General features: G+C 41.4%; 1 protein-coding gene across 1 annotated transcript in view; it reads right to left on the bottom strand.

The window, feature by feature from the left end:
• Window positions 1-311: 311 nt before the first annotated feature.
• NXPE3 (neurexophilin and PC-esterase domain family member 3) overlaps window positions 312-20253 on the bottom strand; it is a 54767-nt gene continuing 34825 nt past the window's right edge. Inside the window, exons 4-6 of the mRNA XM_066347488.1 lie at window positions 16054-16127; window positions 5436-5642; window positions 312-3506 (exon numbers count right to left, since the gene is read on the bottom strand). Coding sequence (XP_066203585.1) covers window positions 2956-3506; window positions 5436-5642; window positions 16054-16127 — 832 coding nt within the window. The 3' untranslated portion in view covers window positions 312-2955. The remainder of the gene's footprint in view (window positions 3507-5435; window positions 5643-16053; window positions 16128-20253) is intronic.

Below are 20253 nucleotides of genomic sequence, written 5' to 3'. Positions count from 1 at the left end.
GATTTCCTTAGTTCTGTCTTCACTCTGACCTTAGTCAGTGTTTCTCAAAGTGCAGCATCCACCACTGCATCAGAATCACTGGACTGGCCTGACCTGTGGTGGCGCAGTGGATAAAGTGTCGACCTGGAAATGCTGAGGTCGCCGGTTCAAAACCCTGGGCTTGCTTGGTCAAGGCACATATGGGAGTTGATGCTTCCAGCTCCTCCCCACCTTCTCTCTCTGTCTCTCTCTCCCTCTCTGTCTCTTCCTTTCTCTCTCCTCTCTAAAATGAATAAATAAAATAAAATTAAAATAAAATAAAAAAAAGAATCACTGGGCCCTTGCCAGAGCCCCTAATTCTGCATCTCTAGCAAATACTCCAAGTGATCCTTGGGTCCTCTTCAGATTCAGAAAATAATTTAAAATCTCCTTTCCCCATTGATATATATTTTATAAACTTGCAGGTGGCCCTCAAGGCTAGAAAGGAAAGTCCTAGACTTTGTTTTAAACTAAAAAAAAATAAATTATTTGACCCATTCCTCTAAGAGTGTATTTTCCCATGCTTTAAGCATCTGTCTTCAGTTCTAAAGCTTCCCCATTTTTTTTTTTTAAGTGGACTATAATCTACTGTGGCTCAAAAAAAAAAAAAAAAAAAAAAAAAAAGAGTACTTACTAAATGGCCTCAAAGTAACTTAAAGTAAAATTTATTTAAGACAGCCAATAGGAATAGCAGCTTTTTGACTCCAAGCATGAGAGAACTATATGTACCTTATGCGCAAATCAAGAAATACCTGTCACAGATTTCAATATCTAACTTTAATTTCTAATTAGGTTTTAACTTCTAATTTTGGTATGCAATTGAAAATGATATAGGAGGCAATTAGGCAAGAAGAGTAGAGGAGGGATGACAGGTCAAGTATGGAAGGTCACGGGCAGAACCCCACGTGCCCAGCATGGGGCGAAATTGGGAGGACAAGTCCCATAGGGCGGGAAGTGCCCCCAGAGCGACCTTCTCCTCTCCTAGCATAGCTGATCGTGTGGTTTAGACCGCATGACCTTAGGAACAAAGTCTCAGGTCTGTTGACCACAGAGACAGAGTTCTGGTCAGACTCGAGATAACATCGAGGCCTCAACTGTGTTTCAGCTCCAGGACCAGAAAAGCAGCAAAGCTAGGCAGGGTGATGCCACCCACAGCTGACCTCAGGACCAGCTGCGATTACTAGTGACCCCCTGCCCTGGCACAGACCAATCAGTAGAGACCGTGACCCTGTAAGGGCATATCTGGGAAGCTGATGCATATTCTATTGAAACCCTCCCTTGAGACCTCCAGATGAAAACCCTTAAGATGAAGAATCCGGTGTGGCTCTCTCTTTCTGGAGGACCCCAGAACCTTTCCCCAGACCCCTTCTTTCCCCAGTTCCACGCTCTGTCTTTCCTCTCTTTCTCTCTGGAGCACCCCTGTGCTTTCCCCCTCTCCTTACCCCGGGCACGTTTCCTTTCCTTTCTCTCTTCCAAGCTCCAAGGGCCCTTCGTTAGCCTCCGGAACTTGTTTCCTGAGTCCACACAGCCCGGCCGGCCCACTTCTTCCACTGCTCACTTTTTCTACTCCTGTAAGTTTCTAAAGAAATTTCCACTTGTATTTGAGTTCCTTGACTCCGGATTCTTTTCTTAGCTAAACTCAAGGACCAAGGTTTGACATCTGGTGCCATTTCACCGTTAAGAAAAAATAACGACCAAAAAAAAGAAACACTTGAAATAGATGGAAGTAGTTTTCGCAACTTTATAATAAACAATAGCACTCTGTACACAAAAGTCAATTCTTAAAACGCTCAAACTTCCCAACACAAAAATAGATTTCCATTTATAGATTTCACCGTTCCAGTTCCAAAAGTGGTGACTTTAGAATAAATATTCATAATGTAAAACTTGAGCTGAATTAAATAAATAACAATCACCCAATGCAAACATCAACCGAACATGGAAACTTTATACACAGTGCTTTCACATCTCCCCTTCTGCTTCTTTTCTAGATAAAAGTAGGACACTATAAATAGTCGCAGTAGAACTTCTGAGCAAGGACACTGGTCTTTTCAAGTAATTCAGCGTGAGTGGATTATCCAGAGAAACTCTGAGACATGGAGGTCTGCAGTGAGTTCCAGGAGTCACTGATTCTAAGCCTCCTTAGTTCACCCTGCTGAAGATGGACCGGCCGTGCTGTTCATGCAGCTGTGCTCGATTTCCTTTGCCGGATAAATTACAGATACTCCACTGCCAGCCAAACGTGTCCCTTCTGTTTCGGTCAGAACCTTTTTCATACTTCTTTAGCACAGTGATCTCCCCTTCCACGAGAAGTTAATTGAAACACACTTATTTGCATCTTTGGTTACAAGGGCAGTACAGTATGTGGATGCTATTAATGGTTCTCTCTTGGCTAAGTCAAGACTAGAAAATATCCTCTAAGTAGTATAATGTAACCTGCAGTTTCTAAGCTTCTTACAAGTCATCATGTGAAATCCAGCTATTTTTTTTTGTGTGTGTGTGTGACAGAGTCAGACAGAGGGACAGATAGGGACAAACAGGAAGGGAGAGAGATGAGAAGCATCAATTCTTCGCTGCGGCTCCTTAGTTGTTCATTGATTGATTTCTCATATGTGCCTTGACTGGGGAGCTACAGCAGAGCGAGTGACACCTTGCTCAAGCCAGCGACTTTGGGCTCAAGCTGGTGAGCCTTGCTCAAGCCAGATGAGCCCGCATTCAAGCTGGCGACCTCGGGGTCTCGAACCTGGGTCTTCCGCATCCCAGTCCAATGCTCTATCCACTGCGCCACTGCCTGGTCAGGCAAATCCAGCTATTTTTGAAATTTTTTATATATCAATGGTACAGCCATCCCTCCACAGGGCCACTCATGAACTTTCTGTAATGCAGGTGATGGTAAAGGTCACTGGAAGTGATTCCTTGGGTCTTCTTCAGGGCAGGCTATGTCTCCAACGGGCACACAAAGGACAGGAACATGTCTAATTGGTTCTTCACAATAATTTCATCTGGATGTAGCTGGTGGGGTAGATAATGGGCCAGGGTCATCTCCCAGGCATCAACGAGATACACTCCAAGCCCTGAGAACATCTTCCGAAGGATGGTGTCCAGCTGGAAGTTGTACCAGTCACTGTTGAAAAGGCTCACCTCAGGCCCCAGCTCTTGGGCGTTGGCTGTCCGGATAACGACCACCGTCTTAGGGCTTCGATCTAAGAGCTGGACCACTGCTCGTCGGATGTTCCTAAGCCGCCGGATATACACTTCCCAGGGGAAGGTGCTGAAATGAGACCATACAGCTATGGCGACCACGGTGTCCTTCCCTCCCACGATCCCGTTCAGCTCATTGGCCACGTAACGGAGCTCGTTACTGAAGACGGTGGTGAAGCGGATGGGCGGCCCGTGGCAGCGGTACTGGAGCAGGATGTTGTGCTTCTGGTCCACGGCGAGGAAGGGGCCCACGTTCTTCGGGCTGCCCAACTTAAACTCCACTAAGTCTGAAACAAGGAAAACTCAAATTCATAAAGTGTTCGAACCAAGCACACATATTGCGATTACTCTTTACTAGGTGGTTTCAGAAAATAGTTTTTAAAATAATAGTACAACAACCAAAAGGTAAATACAAAGGTCAAGTTGACTGCACTTTGTCCCTCTTTGCCTCAATGGACCTTGATTTGAACATAGTTTTTATTTAAATCTTGCCATAAACATGACATTACAAATACCACACCAGTGACAGATTCTGTTCCTGTGTCTACACCTCAGACGCAAAATAACCTGTTTACCTCTATTAGGTTAAGAAATCTCCATTTGTACTGATTGTTGAACATCTGAAAATCAACTTAATATTTACACATTATCGTTCTAACAAATAAATATTTCTTCCAGGGCAAGGGCTATAATTTCTGCTTTTTTAAGAACACATAATAGTAATTAAATACCTCCTTTTGCTATTGTGTAACAAAACACTTCTGTTTGCTATTGTGTAACAAAATACCTCTTTTGCTATAAGCCAAAGAAAGAAGCAACTCTGTTCTTTTGACTTTCAATTTCAGCCTCTGGATGGAAAATCATGTTACAATCGAGATAACATCAGTTGCTGACATAAGACTGACAAAGACAGCAGCACAACTTAGAATTCGATTCTCTCCCTCCCCTTTATCTAAGTTGTGTTTCAAAGTCCAGCTCCTCTGAGATCTTCCGAAGATCCCAGGAATTACTGTTTCCTCGTTACTCCTAAAAATCTGTACAACTCATCACTTAATATGCCCCATGAGGAAAGAGGGCATGTCTCGTATTCCTAAATTCTCCTGTAACTGCCTTACAGGAAACAGACTAAGTAACTTCTGGCGACCCAATTCAATGAACATTTCCTAAGTACCTATTCAGTCCCCCACTTCGGGGCTATCAGCCAGCAATGCTCAGTGGAGAATTCACTCCTTGTCCTTCAGGAGTTTCCAGTCAATTTCAAAGAAGTGACATCAAACTATAATTGTACTATACTATTCCCCTCATCCTGCAGACCCAGGCTCCTCTTCTAGACTGCCTATCTACCTCACTGCTACTTAGCATTTAACCCCATTTAAACAGAAGAGCTCAACCTGCCATTCTTTCTTTTGATTAAAATCAAGCACCAACACTAAGATTTATCAGGTGAAAATCTCTGCAAAGGTCACCATGAAACACGATCAAGACAATGTGATCATTGCTATGAATGGAAATACCAAACTACGTCATTAAAATGAAGAATCAAACAACTAACTCCTGGAAGGTCCTGTCCGGTTAACATCAAACCATACCTATCATCATGCCATACAAATGATTTCCTTTCTCTTGATTTTTTAATTTATGCTTAATTGACTAGAACTCAACTATGTCTCTTTTGAAAAAAAAAACAAAGCAAAATAAAAACTGGAATTAATGTCTCACATTTTGGGATCATATCGACTTCCTCTTTTCCTTCTAAAATTTACATTTGAAGCCCTTTCAGAAGTAAATGTCTTGCGCAGGGTCACACAGCTAATCAGTACTATAAGCTTCAACTAGAACCCAGGACTTCCATCAATCTAGCACAACTCCACCAATGATCAAAAACTATCACACATATTTTCCAGAGTCAGGGTACTTCTTTATTCCTATAGAAATAACTGCTTTTTCACTTGATACCTTTCTTCAGGAACCGGAGTGAGTCTGCTTATTTCAAAGCTAACTTTGTGTATTTTTTTAATGTTTATTTTATCAATTTTAGAGAGAGATGGACAGTGAAAGAGACAGGAACATCTATCGGTTCCTGCATGTGCCCTGACTGGGCCAGAACCGGCAACCTCTGTGTTTCTGGACGATGCTCTAACCAACTGAGCTCTCCAGTCAGGACACGATTCCACGTATGTTTGAAAGAGTTATGAAACAAAAAGCAAAATACCAACCTGGAACAAATGTAGTTAGGTATTCAAACCACTGCCTGATTGTTGAGTCACCAAATAAATAAACCACTTTTCTTTGTAAGCACTCTGTGATGTTGTCGGGGTCATTAAACTGGCGTATCTTAAAGTTTCTAGGCCTCCACTGATCTTTGTAATAATGCCCAGAAGGAAAAGTTCCTGAGCCTTGATACAGTTCTAGGTTCCTAGTTTCTGAAAAGAAAAGAAAAAAAAATGAGATATTCTGAAATTCTCCAACAAACCATGCATGAAAAATGATCCAAGAAACACAATTATGCCCCATATTTGTTAGTCTGATAACACCCAGGGAACATATTCTGCTGTCGCGTCTCAGAGAAAACCCAAACTTTCCCCTGTTACAAAGGGTTCCCCTTTGCACAGAAATGGGAAGATCTGAAATGCTTGTGAGGATGTTGGTGGGCAGAAGGGGGAAAGGGAACTTTTTCTTTTGAGCATTCCCTCTGATTATGCATGTTTTCATCAAAGCCAAAAAGAAAGGCACACAGCAACCAGGAAACGTGTAGATACAAGCACTGTCCAGCGTCATCCCAGAGTAGGAGACGTTTCTCATCCAAACGCCTGGGAGGCAATTCACATTTTATATATGCTGAGTAATAGTCCACTGTTTGTCAGCCCATTAAAAGGGAAGATTTAACCCATGGGTCTTAAAATCAAATACTAATTCAGAAACCACCAGAGAACCAAACCAGTAACATACAGTCTAAATAATTATTCCGCACAATACAAATGGTTCAGAAGGTCTTTATGCGAAACAAACAATATTAAAAAATACATCAGCAGTGTGCATGCATGGCTGTCGCCTCGCTCCTCATGGTAACACAGTGCCAGGACACCTTTCAGAGGAAGGGTCCACGTCCTGGTGCCCACCTCCCTTGGAAGATGCCACTGTGGAAACAACACGCTTTACATGTCTCAAACAGACAGGAAAGGTTAGTATTTCTTGCCAGTTTACTTTGTACCAGACAACAAGACACTGCTATAAGCAACTGAACGTATTCCCTCATAAGGCGTTCATGGTAACCCTGTAAGGTAGGTCCTATTGAAATAACTACCTTTCATAGCAGTTAAGGCAACAGGACCAGGGCCCCAGAGCAGGTGAGTGGCAAAGCCAGGAACTGACGATCCAGTGGGTGAGCCCCAAAGCCCTGTTCTTCACCACTGGGCTATGTCGCCTCTCAAAGACAGAGGTCTGAAGGTGTCAGCCATTTTCTCTCTGGCCTTTTTTCTAAGGTGTACACTTACTCACTTCGAACACTTATTCAAATCCACCATCTTCAGAAAACCACCAATCGTTTTATATCCCCTCCTTACACACCCCAAGGTTCAAACCTCGATCGTAATCCTGTAATTCCATAGTCTCACTTGTTAAACCACAATTCAAAACCTACATGTTTATATGACTCATAAGATTTAGTTCCCTAATTTAATTTTAGGTGACTATTTTCACTTAATTTGATTTCTTGTTATTATTCCTATTACTTAAAATAGCTTTGGTTTTATTTCCCTCAGAAAGATGCAATATTTGACAGATAGTGTATATTTAATCTTTTCTCTAAGGCATCTGCTAATTTTTTGCAGGTTGAGGGCCTCAATTCAAAAGTAAACAGCATTTCTAGCCCTGGCCAGTTGGCTCAGTGGTAGAGCGTCAGCCTGGCATGCAGAAGTCCCGGGTTCGATTCCCGGCCAGGGCACACAGGAGAAGCGCCCATCTGCTTCTCCACCCCTCCCCCTCTCCTTCCTCTCTGTCTCTCTTCCCCTCCCGCAGCTGAAGCTCCATTGGAGCAAAGATGGCCTGGGCACTGGGGATGGCTCCTTGGCCTCTGCCCCAGGCGCTAGTGTGGCTCTGGTCGCAACAGAGTGACGCCCCGGAGGGGCAGAGCATGGCCCCTGGTGGGCAGAGCGTCGCCCCCTGGTGGGCGTGCCGGGTGGATCCCGGTTGGGCGCATGCGGGAGTCTGTCTGACTGTCTCTCCCCATTTCCAGCTTCAGAAAAATACAAAAAAAAAAAAAAAGTAAAAAAAAAAAAAAAGTAAACAGCATTTCTAAAAGTTTTATTTGGCAAATGTGATTATCAAAAAAAAAAAAGAGGGGGGAGGGAGTAAGGTATATTCTTTTGTTGTTACGAGAATTGAGGGGATCAAGGTTGCCTGTGCTGGAGAGGTTTGTGAATCGTGTGCTGTGGAAGTTTGTCCTGCAGGGCTGAGTTCTCATTCAGAACAACCCACCTCCACACAGACACTGGTAAAGCGGTGACTGAGGGAAAGGACCAGTCACATGTTGGGCTGGGCTCCATCCACACATCTATCATTTCCTGACCCATTCGTTGGCCTAAGTTCTTCAAACTGTGGGACTCTGAATGAAGGATAACGTATAGCAAATGTCAGACCTTGGAAGGCACTTAAAATATTTATTGAATAAATGAAGGATGGATGAATGAATGAAGACATTGAAGGGATAAAGATGCATCAGGCTGCTGGCTCAAGACGAAACAGCCCTTCCTTCTCTTCGTTCAGGTATTGATTTGGCTTATTCAAAAACAGTTTCTCCACATGTGCCAACCGTGTCTTTGCCACGTCACGTTGCCCAAAGCTCACTCAATCACATCCGCATGCCCGGGCTGCACGGGCCGGAGAGCTCTCAAGTAGCTACCCAGAGCCCACGGAAACATTTCCTAGGACAGGAACTAGAAGTTATTTTGAAGCTACAATTTTTGCCACTGTTAATTCAGTAGACTTGGCTATTCTGTGTCAGATACATATTATAAAGAAAAGTGTATTATCACACAGGAGACAAGTGCCATTTCTATTCAAATGTTAATTATATTTACTACGAGAGTTAAGCAAAGCAAGTCAATTACTGAACCTGACATTAATTCTTTAAACTTGCAGCTCTAGACAACAGCACATCAACTTTTAAAGTGAAATGAATGTACCTACACTGCCCTCTTAAGGTCAGCTGAGACAAAAACACTTCCTCACGAAGGGATGATTTTAAGCAGTCAAAAGTTGTTTAAAAAAGTCAGTTATTTCTTGGAACTCAGAATAAATTTTCACATAAGATACCTGAGATAAGACAGCCTGTTAAATCAATAATATAACCCATATCCCTGGCTGGGTAGCTCAGTTGGTTAGAGCATCATCCCGATAGATACACCAAGCTTGTGGATTTGATCACCATTCAGGGCTCAGACAAGAATCAACCAATGAATGCATGAATAAGTGGAACAACAGAATCAACATCTATCTCGCTCTCTTTCCTCCCTCCCTCTCTCTCTTAAAAAAAAAAAAATATGTGTGTATATATATATATATATCCATATATATATACACACACATACATATAAAATCCTAATATAATAATATAACCTTCATGTACTATACACGTGGAATAAAATAATTTAAAAAATAAAAATGAGTTACTATTCAATTTAATGGTTATCTGAATCTAGATGGTGAAGAAAGTTTACACAAAGGTGGTTGTAAAGGCAGATAAAAGATCTGCCAAAATAAAAAGATCTTCATGCCAAATCAAAAGGGATAGTTTTTATTTGCAAGTAAGATCCCTGCTTCTCTAAAATGTCTTTGGCTTCTCTTTAAAGCCCACAGCTTAAATTTTTCTCCAAAGGGTATCACTGCAGGTAATGCATTAGCCATATGCATCCCATCTGGGCCACAAGTGGGATAAAATCAGAAGGGAAAAAAAAAAGCAGGATAAATTTTCCTAAATTATCTAGAGAGAGTTGGAGAGAGATACGGAGTGAATTAAGGATGGGGTATACTTAATTTTATGGCCTGGAATTATCCATAGAAAAACGGTAAAAGGCAGGCAAAGAGGAATGGATGGTCCATGACAGGAAAGAAAGACCAGACAGAGAAGAAAGTCAAATAATTCCATGACCAGGGGACACAGTGAGCAGAGGAAAGCTTGGGTGTCGCCACTGGGAGAAGGAAACCAGGACAGCGTGTGCCAAACCTTTGAGGCATGCCCGGCCCGGTGCTGGGGATCAGACAAGGTCCTAGCCACACAGTCATGACAACAGCTTGACTTTGACCTTACCCTTGAATTCCCCCTACAAAACCTTGGATATTTGTTTTTTTTCTTTATGTTTTAGTTCCTTAAAAGCTAAGCATTTTAAAGAGGAAAGTTAAAAATGCTGTAGAAGTAGAAATACCTACAGATTCAGAGAATGTTGAAAGGGACCTCAGAGACTAGCTCGTCCAAATATCTTTTAGAGGACTTGCGAAAGGTTCTCAGCTGAGGAGACAGGCAGTGGTGAGGTGGTCCTGTGTACCAAGACATACATTATATTACTGAGACAGTGGGGAAGGGGCTTCCTTCCCCCACATGGGGTAGTAGTTGGATTTTATATGTAGGATCTGAGCCCTCTGATTTTCTAAGTTAACTGGACCTGCACCTTGGTACCGTTATCTATCATATAAAGTGAGTAAGTAGTTATTTGAAAGGGTTGTAAAAATTCAATACCGTAATAATGTGAAAGCACCTTTTTTTAATAGTAACGGGCTACACTGGAGTGCAGGAAATATACTCTATGTTCTAAACATTCTGTATCTTAATCTAGATGATGATTTATTAGCTTTCTATTGCTGTGTAACACAGCACCACAGATTTAGTGCTTTAAAACAAGGGGCATTGTACCCAGTGGTGGGGTTCAAATAATTTAATAACTGGTTCTCTGCCCTAATGACCATTTTAAGTATAAAAAAATGATATACCAAACGGTAGTTTATTATTTCATGCATTAAATATTTAAATTGGAACAATAAAAGAGGTACACAAAACTAGATTATGTGATAAGAGTTTTAAAATATTAATGAAAAAAAAACCTAACAAAAAACAATAAAACTGTTACTTAGGATACTTTCATATTGCTTCTTGATTGGTGTCCTCACTTGGAATTTTTTTTCACCTGCACCTATGGATGGAATGAACATCACTACAGGCGCTTAGAATACACTGTTGTGCAGATGAACGTTAAAATAGAGTAAGGGATGCAATTTGTGATTTCCACACTGGCTGGCTGCCCAGGCGCCCACCTTAGAACCCTGATGACAAGTGCCATTTCAACAACCGGTTCGCCAAACTCAACGAAGAATTAGGTGTCGGCTCTGCCAAACCGGTGCAAACCAGCTGAATCCCACCTGATTTTACCCCACGATTCTGTCCGCCAAGAATCTGGCGTGTGGCACTGCTGGGTTCTCTGCTCGGGTGTCGAGGCTGAAATCAGATGTCAGCAGGGCTCATCCCTGACTGAAGTCTCTGGAGAAGAATCTGCTTCCAAGCTCGCTCAAGTTGGCCAAAGTCAGTCCTTTGTGGATATAAGACGCTTCCTTTCCTTTCCTGGTAACCAGGTGTCTTATTTCCTTGTCAGCCAGGGAATGCGCTTCAGCTCCTAGAAGCTGCCGACATTCCTCGCCACGTGGCCTCCTCCATCTTTGAAGCCAGCAACCAAGACTCCCCCTCACAAGAATCCTTCTCACACTTTCTTCAGGAAGAAACTGGTCTCTGTCAAGGGTTTATCTGATTAGGTCAGATCTACTCAGGATAATCTTTTTTTTTTAAAGACAATTTTGTCATATAATTGAAGGGAAGGGATTAATAAGGGCATGGATCACTGGGCGTCACCTCAGAATCTGGCTACCACAGTTACAGAAATGTCCAAATGTAAAACTATGTACTATATGCTTATGATCTCTGTGCTCCATTATATGTGATACATCTCAATAGATAAAGAAACAGAGGAGAGAGCTATAACAATGTTAATATTCACTCTATTACTGTTAAGCTGTAGTCCTATCCTAAACTTCCAATAAACATGAGCTCTAGTTTAGCTGATGAAGTTAGAAGCCATCAAGGTCCCTAAGGCGTGATGAGGCTATGACAGTCTGGGGACCTCATTATAGTTCTTATAAAAATTCAACAGTAGTTGTGTTGAATTACTGTCAGAAACCAGACACTTGCCCTTGATAAGGTAGTCTAGCCTAATTAAAAATTGTGCTGCTTCGCTTTTGCCTGGAATTACACCCAGGCACGGTGATAGCACTGGGAATCTCAAGCAATCCACCAGACTCTAAATATGTACCTTAGAATAATTTTACCTTGTAGAAAAATCATTTAACTAATATATAAATAATAAAATTTCATAGAGTAAAAAAGACCCTCCAAAATATAAGATTCATAAATGAAATAATAAAAGGAGAGAGACCAGGAACTCAAGCCCAGGACAAAAAAAAAAAAATACGAGATGGGCCTGAAATATCAATACTTTGTGGTGCCAGGAAGGAGTGCTCAAAAAACCAGCAAACAAAAAAATGATGATTGAATTGAATCATAACCCAAAGAATGAATAAATAATCAGGAGCCTACATTGATAGGTAAATAAATGGAAAAAAATAGACAACCCTTCCTTAAAGAAAATTCCAAATAACAAATGTGTTAAGAATGAGACAAACAGCAAATCACCACTGGAACACCACGGAAACAATGGCTGCATGTAAGATCTACTGATGCACACTCAAGTCAGTGGGTGAAGCTTAAGTAGAAACAGAATGTTTATGTGGTCTCTGTGTTGATTTCCTGTGGCTGCTGTAACAAATTACCCAAGTTCAGTGGCTCAAAACAACATAAATTTATTCTCTCTCAGTTCTGGAGGTCAGAAGTTCAAGATCCGTATCTCTGGGCCAAACCCAGGGTGTCAGCAGAGCGCCTCTCTCTCTGGAGGCTGCAGGAAAGAATTTGTTTCCTTGCCTTTTCTAGATGAGCTAAGGGCCTCTTTCTCCATTTTTAAGCCAGAGCGTGGTATCTTCAAATGTCTCTGCTTCTTCCATCTACACATTGCCTTCTGCCTTCTGTATGAAATCTCCGAAGGACACTTGTCATGACATTTACGGACCACTCAGATAAATCTACATAATCTCTCTTCAACACCCTTCACTTAATCACACATGCAAGGTTTATTTTGCCATATAAGGTAGCATTCACAAATCTGGGGGATTGGGATCTAGATATGGGGGAGGAGGGGTGATTATTTACCTTACCACAGCCTCAAAGTATATCTCCAGAATACTGAGTAAATGCAAAGATACAGATAATAAGTTTAAAAATAAGCAAATTAATAAAAATTAGTTTACAGTGAAGAACCCTGACAGACACCACTTTAGCCAAGCTTTCAGGGTTAACGTCCTTAGCAATGCACATGAATATTATGTATTGAAGGTGTCCCCTTTGAAGGACACCAACGTTAACATCATCAGCAAAGCGTATTGACATCATGCCGCCCCTTAAAAGGACACAATATTGTTTCTGTGCTATTCCTTCCAAAAATGCATAACCTCAGTCTAATTGTAAGAAAACATTAGATAAACCCAAAGTTAGAGATATTCTAAAAAATATCTGACCCATGCTCTTCGAAAGGCTCAAGGTCACGGAAGATAATGAGAGACTGAGGACTGTCAGAGGGAAGACTAAGGACCTGTGAGGAGACTAAAGGCAATGTGGGATCCTGCACTGGGTTCTGGGGCAGAAATAGGACATTAGTGGGAAAACTGATGAAATCCCAATAAATTTTACAGCTTGGTTATAAATATTGTACTAGTGTTAAGTTCGTAGTTTTGGTAAGTGTTCTGTGGTTACATTAGGATGTCAGCAAAAGGGAAGCTGTATAGGTAAAGGCTATATGGGAACTTTACTATTTCTGCAACTCCTGAGTCTAAAATTATCTGAAAACAAAAAATCTTAAAGGAGAATGAAGGGAGGAAGGAAGGGAGGGAGGGAAGAAGGGCATGAGTCCTTTGTTTAGGATCTTTGAATATCGCCCGCTGAGGACACTCGGATCAACAGGGTGACCCTTCAGTGAAATTCTGCCCAGCTAGACTTCTCCCATATTATATACGGGGAGGGAAAGCAGGTTTACAGTTGTGAGTACGCAAAACAGAGTTTACTCTGATATTATCCTTATTTATTAACTACTGTAGTATTTATTTGTATTATTTGTCTTCGTATTATACTGCTCACAAAAATAAGGGGATATTTCAAAATGAATATGAAGCAATAAAGAAGCACTTGATTTTTTTATTAAACAAGAACATCAGAAAAACAAACAAGTCAAAGAAAGTTGTTCAATTATGCAAGTGAGGTGCAAAACCAACTTTTATTTCATTGGTGAAAATGCACCATACAAAAGGCTGCAAGTCCTGGAGTATCTGCACGTTCCCGGATGCCCTAATTTTTGTGAGCAGTGTATTTTGTCTCCAGACTTACGATTTATCATTTCGATAACAATGGCTGGTAATTAAACCTCCTTTGTCCACCCCTGTACAGCAACTGCCCTTTTCTTTCCAATTATGTATGGTACCTGCTTCAAGCTGGTTTTCTTCAAGTCAGGCTATTTGGCTCCTACTGATTCACGGTTGCTTTCTTCCTCTAAAAACCCTGCAAAAGCTCCTCTAGTCACTGAACCTGCCTTCTCTGTAAACACAGTCAGACATCATAAACCCGCAGCCACTTCCTGGATGCAACTCAAAGCCTGTCAGGTGCAAGTAAACCACCCAGAGCGCCTTCCCCTGACCATCACTGAGCACCTGAGCCAGCACGGGAGGGCAGGCCAGGCGGCGGGGGAGAGAAGAGGAGATGGTGGTGGGACAGGCCCCCTGAGTATCAAAGAGGAGGGCGGGTGAGGAGTGCAGCGCTACTGGGAGCTGCCCCGGGCACTGACACCTCAGCAGGCAGGCAACAGAAGGTAAGAAACTGCCGTTAATTACGTTTCCCATGTGTACCTTCTAAAATGAGTAAGTCACTGGGTTCATGTAAATCAAATACAGCTCTTCATTAGGAAAAGATTGGGATTTCCTCTGGCACAAGACGGTGAGCACCAGAGAGACAGCGTTCTGCCTGCATCTGGGGCACAGATAAATTGTATTTAACCCACACTATTTTTAAAGTTTTGAATTGGATGTAAATGTTTTGAAATCTGGAGCTACCACACTTTAAAAATAGGATTTCTGGTTTTTCATGAAACAATCTATAGATCTTGCCAAACTGGGTCTACAGTTCCGCAGGGCAATCATCAGCAGGTGCTGAGGGGAGGCTGCCCCCTCACTCCTCAGCTCCCTTCCCACTGCTCACGCAAGGCTCACACGTGGCCCAAACCCACCGTGCTGGACTCAAGTGCGTTCCCGAGACCCTGTGGCATTAGTGTTTGCAATACCTGCTGTGTGTGATACCGTATACATGCTCTCAACAGCCAAAAGGACACTGCTTCCACCTGCACTTGATCTTAACCAAAAAACTAAGAAGTAATTGCTTGCTATCTTCATAAGCACCTGTAATAATGTTCATCCTTTCTTTCTGCTAAGTCACTATAGCTAATTATATCTATCCTGCAAAAACATAAACATACATTTTTCTTTTGAATTTCATTCTTCTATTTTTAATAATACCCTATACCTGTGGTCGGCAAACTCATTAGTCAACAGAGCCAAATATCAACAGTACAACGACTGAAATTTCTTTTGAGAGCCAAATATTTTAAATGTAAACTATATAGGTAGGTACATTCCTTATCGAGGTAGTGCCCGCATGTGGTATTTTGTGGAAGAGCCACACTCAAGGGGCCAAAGAGCTGCATGTGGCTCGCGAGACACAGTTTGCCGACCACTGCCCTATACCAATGGATCAGAACTACTTGGAAGGTCTGTTGAAACACAGACTGCTGCCCTGGCCGGGTAGCTCAGCTGAAGGGAGCATCATCCCGATACACCAAGGTTGAGGGTTTGATCCCTGGTGGGGGCACATACAAGAACCAACCAATGAATGCATGGATGGGTGGAACAACAAACCAATGTTTCGTTTTCTGTCTCCTTTTCTCTCTCTCTACAACCGATCAAAAAGAAAATTACAAAAACAAAAAACCAGACCACTGTGATTCCGCCCCACGTTTCTGGTTCCGGAGTCTGAGGCAGGGCCCAAGAATGTGCAGCTCCAGTCAGGCCCCTGGTGATGCTGATGCTGCCACTCCACAGACTACACTTTGAGGACAACTTCCTTTCACTAACCCAGTGCTTCTGATTTTAAAAATATCCAGACAATTTTCCACCCCCTTCTTGAATATATGTATCTGGAACAAACAGTGATACCCAGCAGAACTTGCTGCGGTGACAGACACACTGTACGAAATGCCACCCAACATGGCAGCCACGTGCAGCTACTGAGCATGTGGGACTAAAGGCTGGAGTTTTTTATTTTATTTATTAAATTTAAATAGCCACATATGGCTAATAGCTACCATAATGGACACAGTAGGTCTGAAGGCTGCTGAGGAGCCAAAGAGTAAGGGGCGTGGGGGAGAAGGTAACTTTTACATGAGCATAAATAGTAAAACCCAAGATTATGCACATACGGTCTGATTTATTTTAATCTAACAGCCTTTCAGTATTTTCAGTTGTGTTCAGAAGTAACCATGTCATATTACAGGGTGAAAAAAGGGGTTTTGTAATATCATTGAAACTACAGAGCTTCAACCCACTTAGCAAGAAAAACAACAAATCATCGAGCTCATTCCTTTTTACCTTTTATTCTCCTGGGACTTACAGTCACCCAATCAGGTCCACTGGAGTTGATTGGCATTTTGATATTGACACCACTTTAAGGGGAATAAAAAGAGTACAGGCTTAGATTCAGGAACACTTATTTTCCAATATGTATCTTTATTTATAAATGAAAAATGGGTGTTATTTCACAGTCTCATTAAGATAAAATATTCATCAACACAGTAATGATAACTAGGTCTCCTGAGATAAGTAGGTCATATAATCTGAATAGGAATTACTAAATAGATTCATTTTTCACTGTTTAGCCCTTAACCCAAACTCCAGAATGACAAATCCTGGTTTGAACTGCTTACTCCCATTGGACTCAGAGAATGGTTCACATCGATGACACTATTTTGTCACTGCTCAGTTTTCCGGCTGCAGGTCCATGCAGCATTAAGTCACATGTCGGCAGCATTAAAGTCACATGTCAGATCCCACAGGCCTTGCCCCAAACTAAGATGAGTCCTACTGTTGACGCTTCTCCCAGACACGTGCTCAGGCAGTAATTTGTTCATCATTACTATGGTTCTTTAGTGTCTGGTTCCCCTTACTAACACAGACTCTGTCTCGTTCACCTTTTGTCTTCAGTCCTTACTAGCACAGGCCCTAGACTTAGAGTCAGTGCTTGGAAACTGACGGGGGGCTACGTGAAAAAGTGGGGGAGACTGAAGCCCAAGAAAAGAATACTGAAAACTCGGTGAACCATTCTAGAGACTAGGTCACAATAGTTAGGCCTCTTACACTTAGACCAAAAAAAACAAAAAAGTAAAACGCTAACTTTCCAAATTCTTGATATGGGAACTTGTAAGTCACGATTTTTTGTTTTGCTTTGTTTTATTAAAAGTCAATTCGAAGCCAGATAGAAGGTGACAGAGGACAATTTGACTTTGGGTGACAGGATATGCAACATAATTGAATGACAAGATAACCTGGAGATGTTTTCTTTGAACATATGTACCCTGATTTGTTAATGTCACCCCATTAAAATGAATAAAAATTTATAAAAAAAAAGTCAATTTGAAAGAGATTTGTTCTTAAATGATTCTTAAGCTGTACTGTATGCCAGCACTCCTAGAAGCCAGGGGTATAATAGTAAACCAATGTCACAGCATCTCCTCCTTTATGGAGCTGACATTATAACGGGGAGGGAGACAAAGAAACAAGGGAGGAAGTACAGGAAGCTATATTAAAGAATAACAAAATTTCACAGCTTCAATAAGTGATGTTTAAGAGAGTATATAACTTTTAAAAGAGCACATATAAATTGTGTTCATGAGTTTAGAGCTTCAAGGTCAGGAAACAAAAAAACTTCACCTCTGCAATTTTCCTGTAAAAATGTTTAACTTCACTCTAGTAATGCAGAACCAACAAAGCAGCAAACCCAAACTAGGGACACTTTACAGAATAGTAATGTAAAAATTCTTCACACTAAAAAACAGGCTAGGGACCTTTCGGATTAAAGGAGATTAAAGAGATAACTAAACACACTGTGTGAAAACAAAGATTCAATTAATTAAAATAAAAAAGGTAGCTATAAAGGACATTATTGGAACTGAAGGAAAATATAGACTGCATATTAAATAATATCATATCAATGATAAAAGTTCAAAGCATGGTAACTGTGTTATGACTGTATGTTGGAGAAAGCCCCTGCTCGTAGGAGGTGCATACTGATGGGGTTCAGCGCCATGATGTCTCCAGCTCACGGTCAGAGGGTCTGGGGGAGAATTATACACAGACACACACATATTAACACTCACACAGAGAGAAGGGAAATGTGGCAAAACATTAGCAACAGTACTTCTAAGTTAAAGATATTCGGTATGTGTGCTCATTGTTATAATTCTTGAAGAGTTTCTAGAGATTTGAAGTCTTTTTAATACAAAATTAGAAAAAAAAGTATAGATCATGCTAAAATAAAGGCAAGCTTTTCATGTGAGAAGCTCATTCTTTCAAAAGGTTTTCCTTTCTATTAATAGGATTATTTAAGCAAAGTACTGTGGTTCTGTCCAAAACCAACACTTTATTTTCATTAAGATTAAAAAACAAAGATTAGATCACCCTATTTATCCCTCATTTAGGGACACCGAGACCAAGACTAAGCCTCTTAATCCTTTCTGAATGAGCAACATTATGAGCACCCAGAAAAGAGGTAAAAATGGGCAGCAGCTTAACCTATTCAGGGCACAAGCTCAAACAGTATACCCAAAGATCCTTCAAACATCGATTTTAATCCTTCCTTTTTCTTTTCAGTTAGCCTGGTGTGAACTTTTAGAATTTTAACAGAGTAAACAAATGCAAAAAATAAAATCAGTATCAGAGCTCTGTCAGATGTTCGTTCCAAAAACTTCCGCCACCTCACAGGCCGCTCTGCCAGCGAGCTCCCAGCGGGGTAGAGCTGCTTCAAGATTCTGCTGCAAAGCGCCACCCGCCAGCCTCATCCAGGATTGCAGGGGCAAGGATAGGTATTATTTATCCTTTCTGGATCCACAGGTGTTTTTAGGTTTTAGGGATAAGATTGGTGTTACACATATTTTTAAGTTTTACACTCATTTCATTCTCTAACCTCTCTACCACTTAGAATCGGAGTAAATTACAAGCTATGCTTCCCCCGCTTTGCAAGGCCACTAGCTAAACTGTAACACAACTCGTAACTGAGCAGTCTTCCTACACAGACAAAAAGTCCACAGAAATAAAATAATCTGTTCATAGTCATCAATAAATGGCATGTCTGAGATCGAACATGGAATTAAAACTAAATCTAAAGTCCCGTTTGTACTAATCCATACAAAAAACTACGCAGTCTTCTCCAAGGCAGTACAGCCAACACATTGAGTAGTGCTCCCTCTGCTGGCCTTTTAACAGCATGGCATGAGACCATCAAATGTGTAGGTCAACTGTTAGGAGTAGAGCAGACTCCAGAAAGGGAAAATCAGTTTTATTTTAGAAGCTCCTATAGACCACACACCGTAGGGTAGAAAATTTACCCCGCCAAGTAATGTCTGGACATAAAATATAAAATTTTTCAGGCTTCCCAGATGTACTCAACAAAAATCACTCTCTACCAGGGAATGTTTAAAAAGTATATATTTCATTAAAAAATCTTTTTTTTACCTTCCCTCACATAATTGTACTTTTTGTCATGTAGCTTTTATAACTTTTGATATCTGAGAAATGTTATTTTACTTCAGAACTATATAGAATGTTTAAGAAAATAAATTTTAATTCATACCAATTTGCATGCATTCCATTCTGTACATTAGTACAGCGGTCCCCAACCCCCGGGCCGTGGACTGGTACCGGTCCATGGGCCATTTGGTACCAGTCCGCAGAGAAAGAATAAATAACTTACATTATTTCCGTTTTATTTATAATTAAGTCTGAACGATGTTTTATTTTTTTTAAATGACCAGATTCCCTCTGTTATATCCATCTAAGACTCACTCTTGATGCTTGTCTTGGTCAGGTGATACATTTATCCGTCCCACCCTAAAGGCCGGTCTGTGAAAATATTTTGACATTAAGCCGGTCCGTGGCCCAAAAAAGGTTGGGGACCACTGCATTAGTTCATATATTGATCGCTGTGCTGAAAAAGTTTTACACTTATATTCAAGAATCTAAGTTTGCCGTGGTAATCCTGGCTTCCTATGCTTATCATTAAATTAACCCAGCAATGTTGCTAGATTCATTGTCTTTTTTTCTATTGATAAATGGTTTTTTTGTTTTGTTTTGTTTGTATTTTCCTGAAGTTAGAAGCAAGGAGGCAGTCAGACAGACTCTCGCATGCGCCCGACCAGGATCCACCCGGCATGCCCACCAGGGGGCGATGCTCTGCCAATCTGGGGCGTTGCTCCACTGCAACCAGAGCCATTCTAGCGCCTGAGGCGGAGGCCATGGAGCCATCTCCAGCACCTGGGTCAACTTTGCTCCAGTGGAGCCTTGGCTGCAGGAGGGGAAGAGAGAGAGAGAGAGAAAAGAGAGAGGGTAGAGTGGAGAAGCAGATGGGCGCTTCTTTTGTGTGCCCTGGCTGGGAATTGAACCCAGGACTTCCACACGCCGGGCCAATGCTCTACCACTGAGCAAACGGCCAGGGACCTAGTAATAAATGTTTATATGATTTTAACAACTGATATGTCATTTAAAATTATTTTAGTGTATTAAACATGATGCTAAAAA

Source organism: Saccopteryx leptura, chromosome 8 (assembly GCF_036850995.1).
Source record: "Saccopteryx leptura isolate mSacLep1 chromosome 8, mSacLep1_pri_phased_curated, whole genome shotgun sequence".
Classification (NCBI taxonomy): Eukaryota; Metazoa; Chordata; class Mammalia; order Chiroptera; family Emballonuridae; genus Saccopteryx; species Saccopteryx leptura.
Note: the sequence above shows the minus strand (reverse complement) of the source record. Positions and strands in the feature narration are given on the sequence as shown.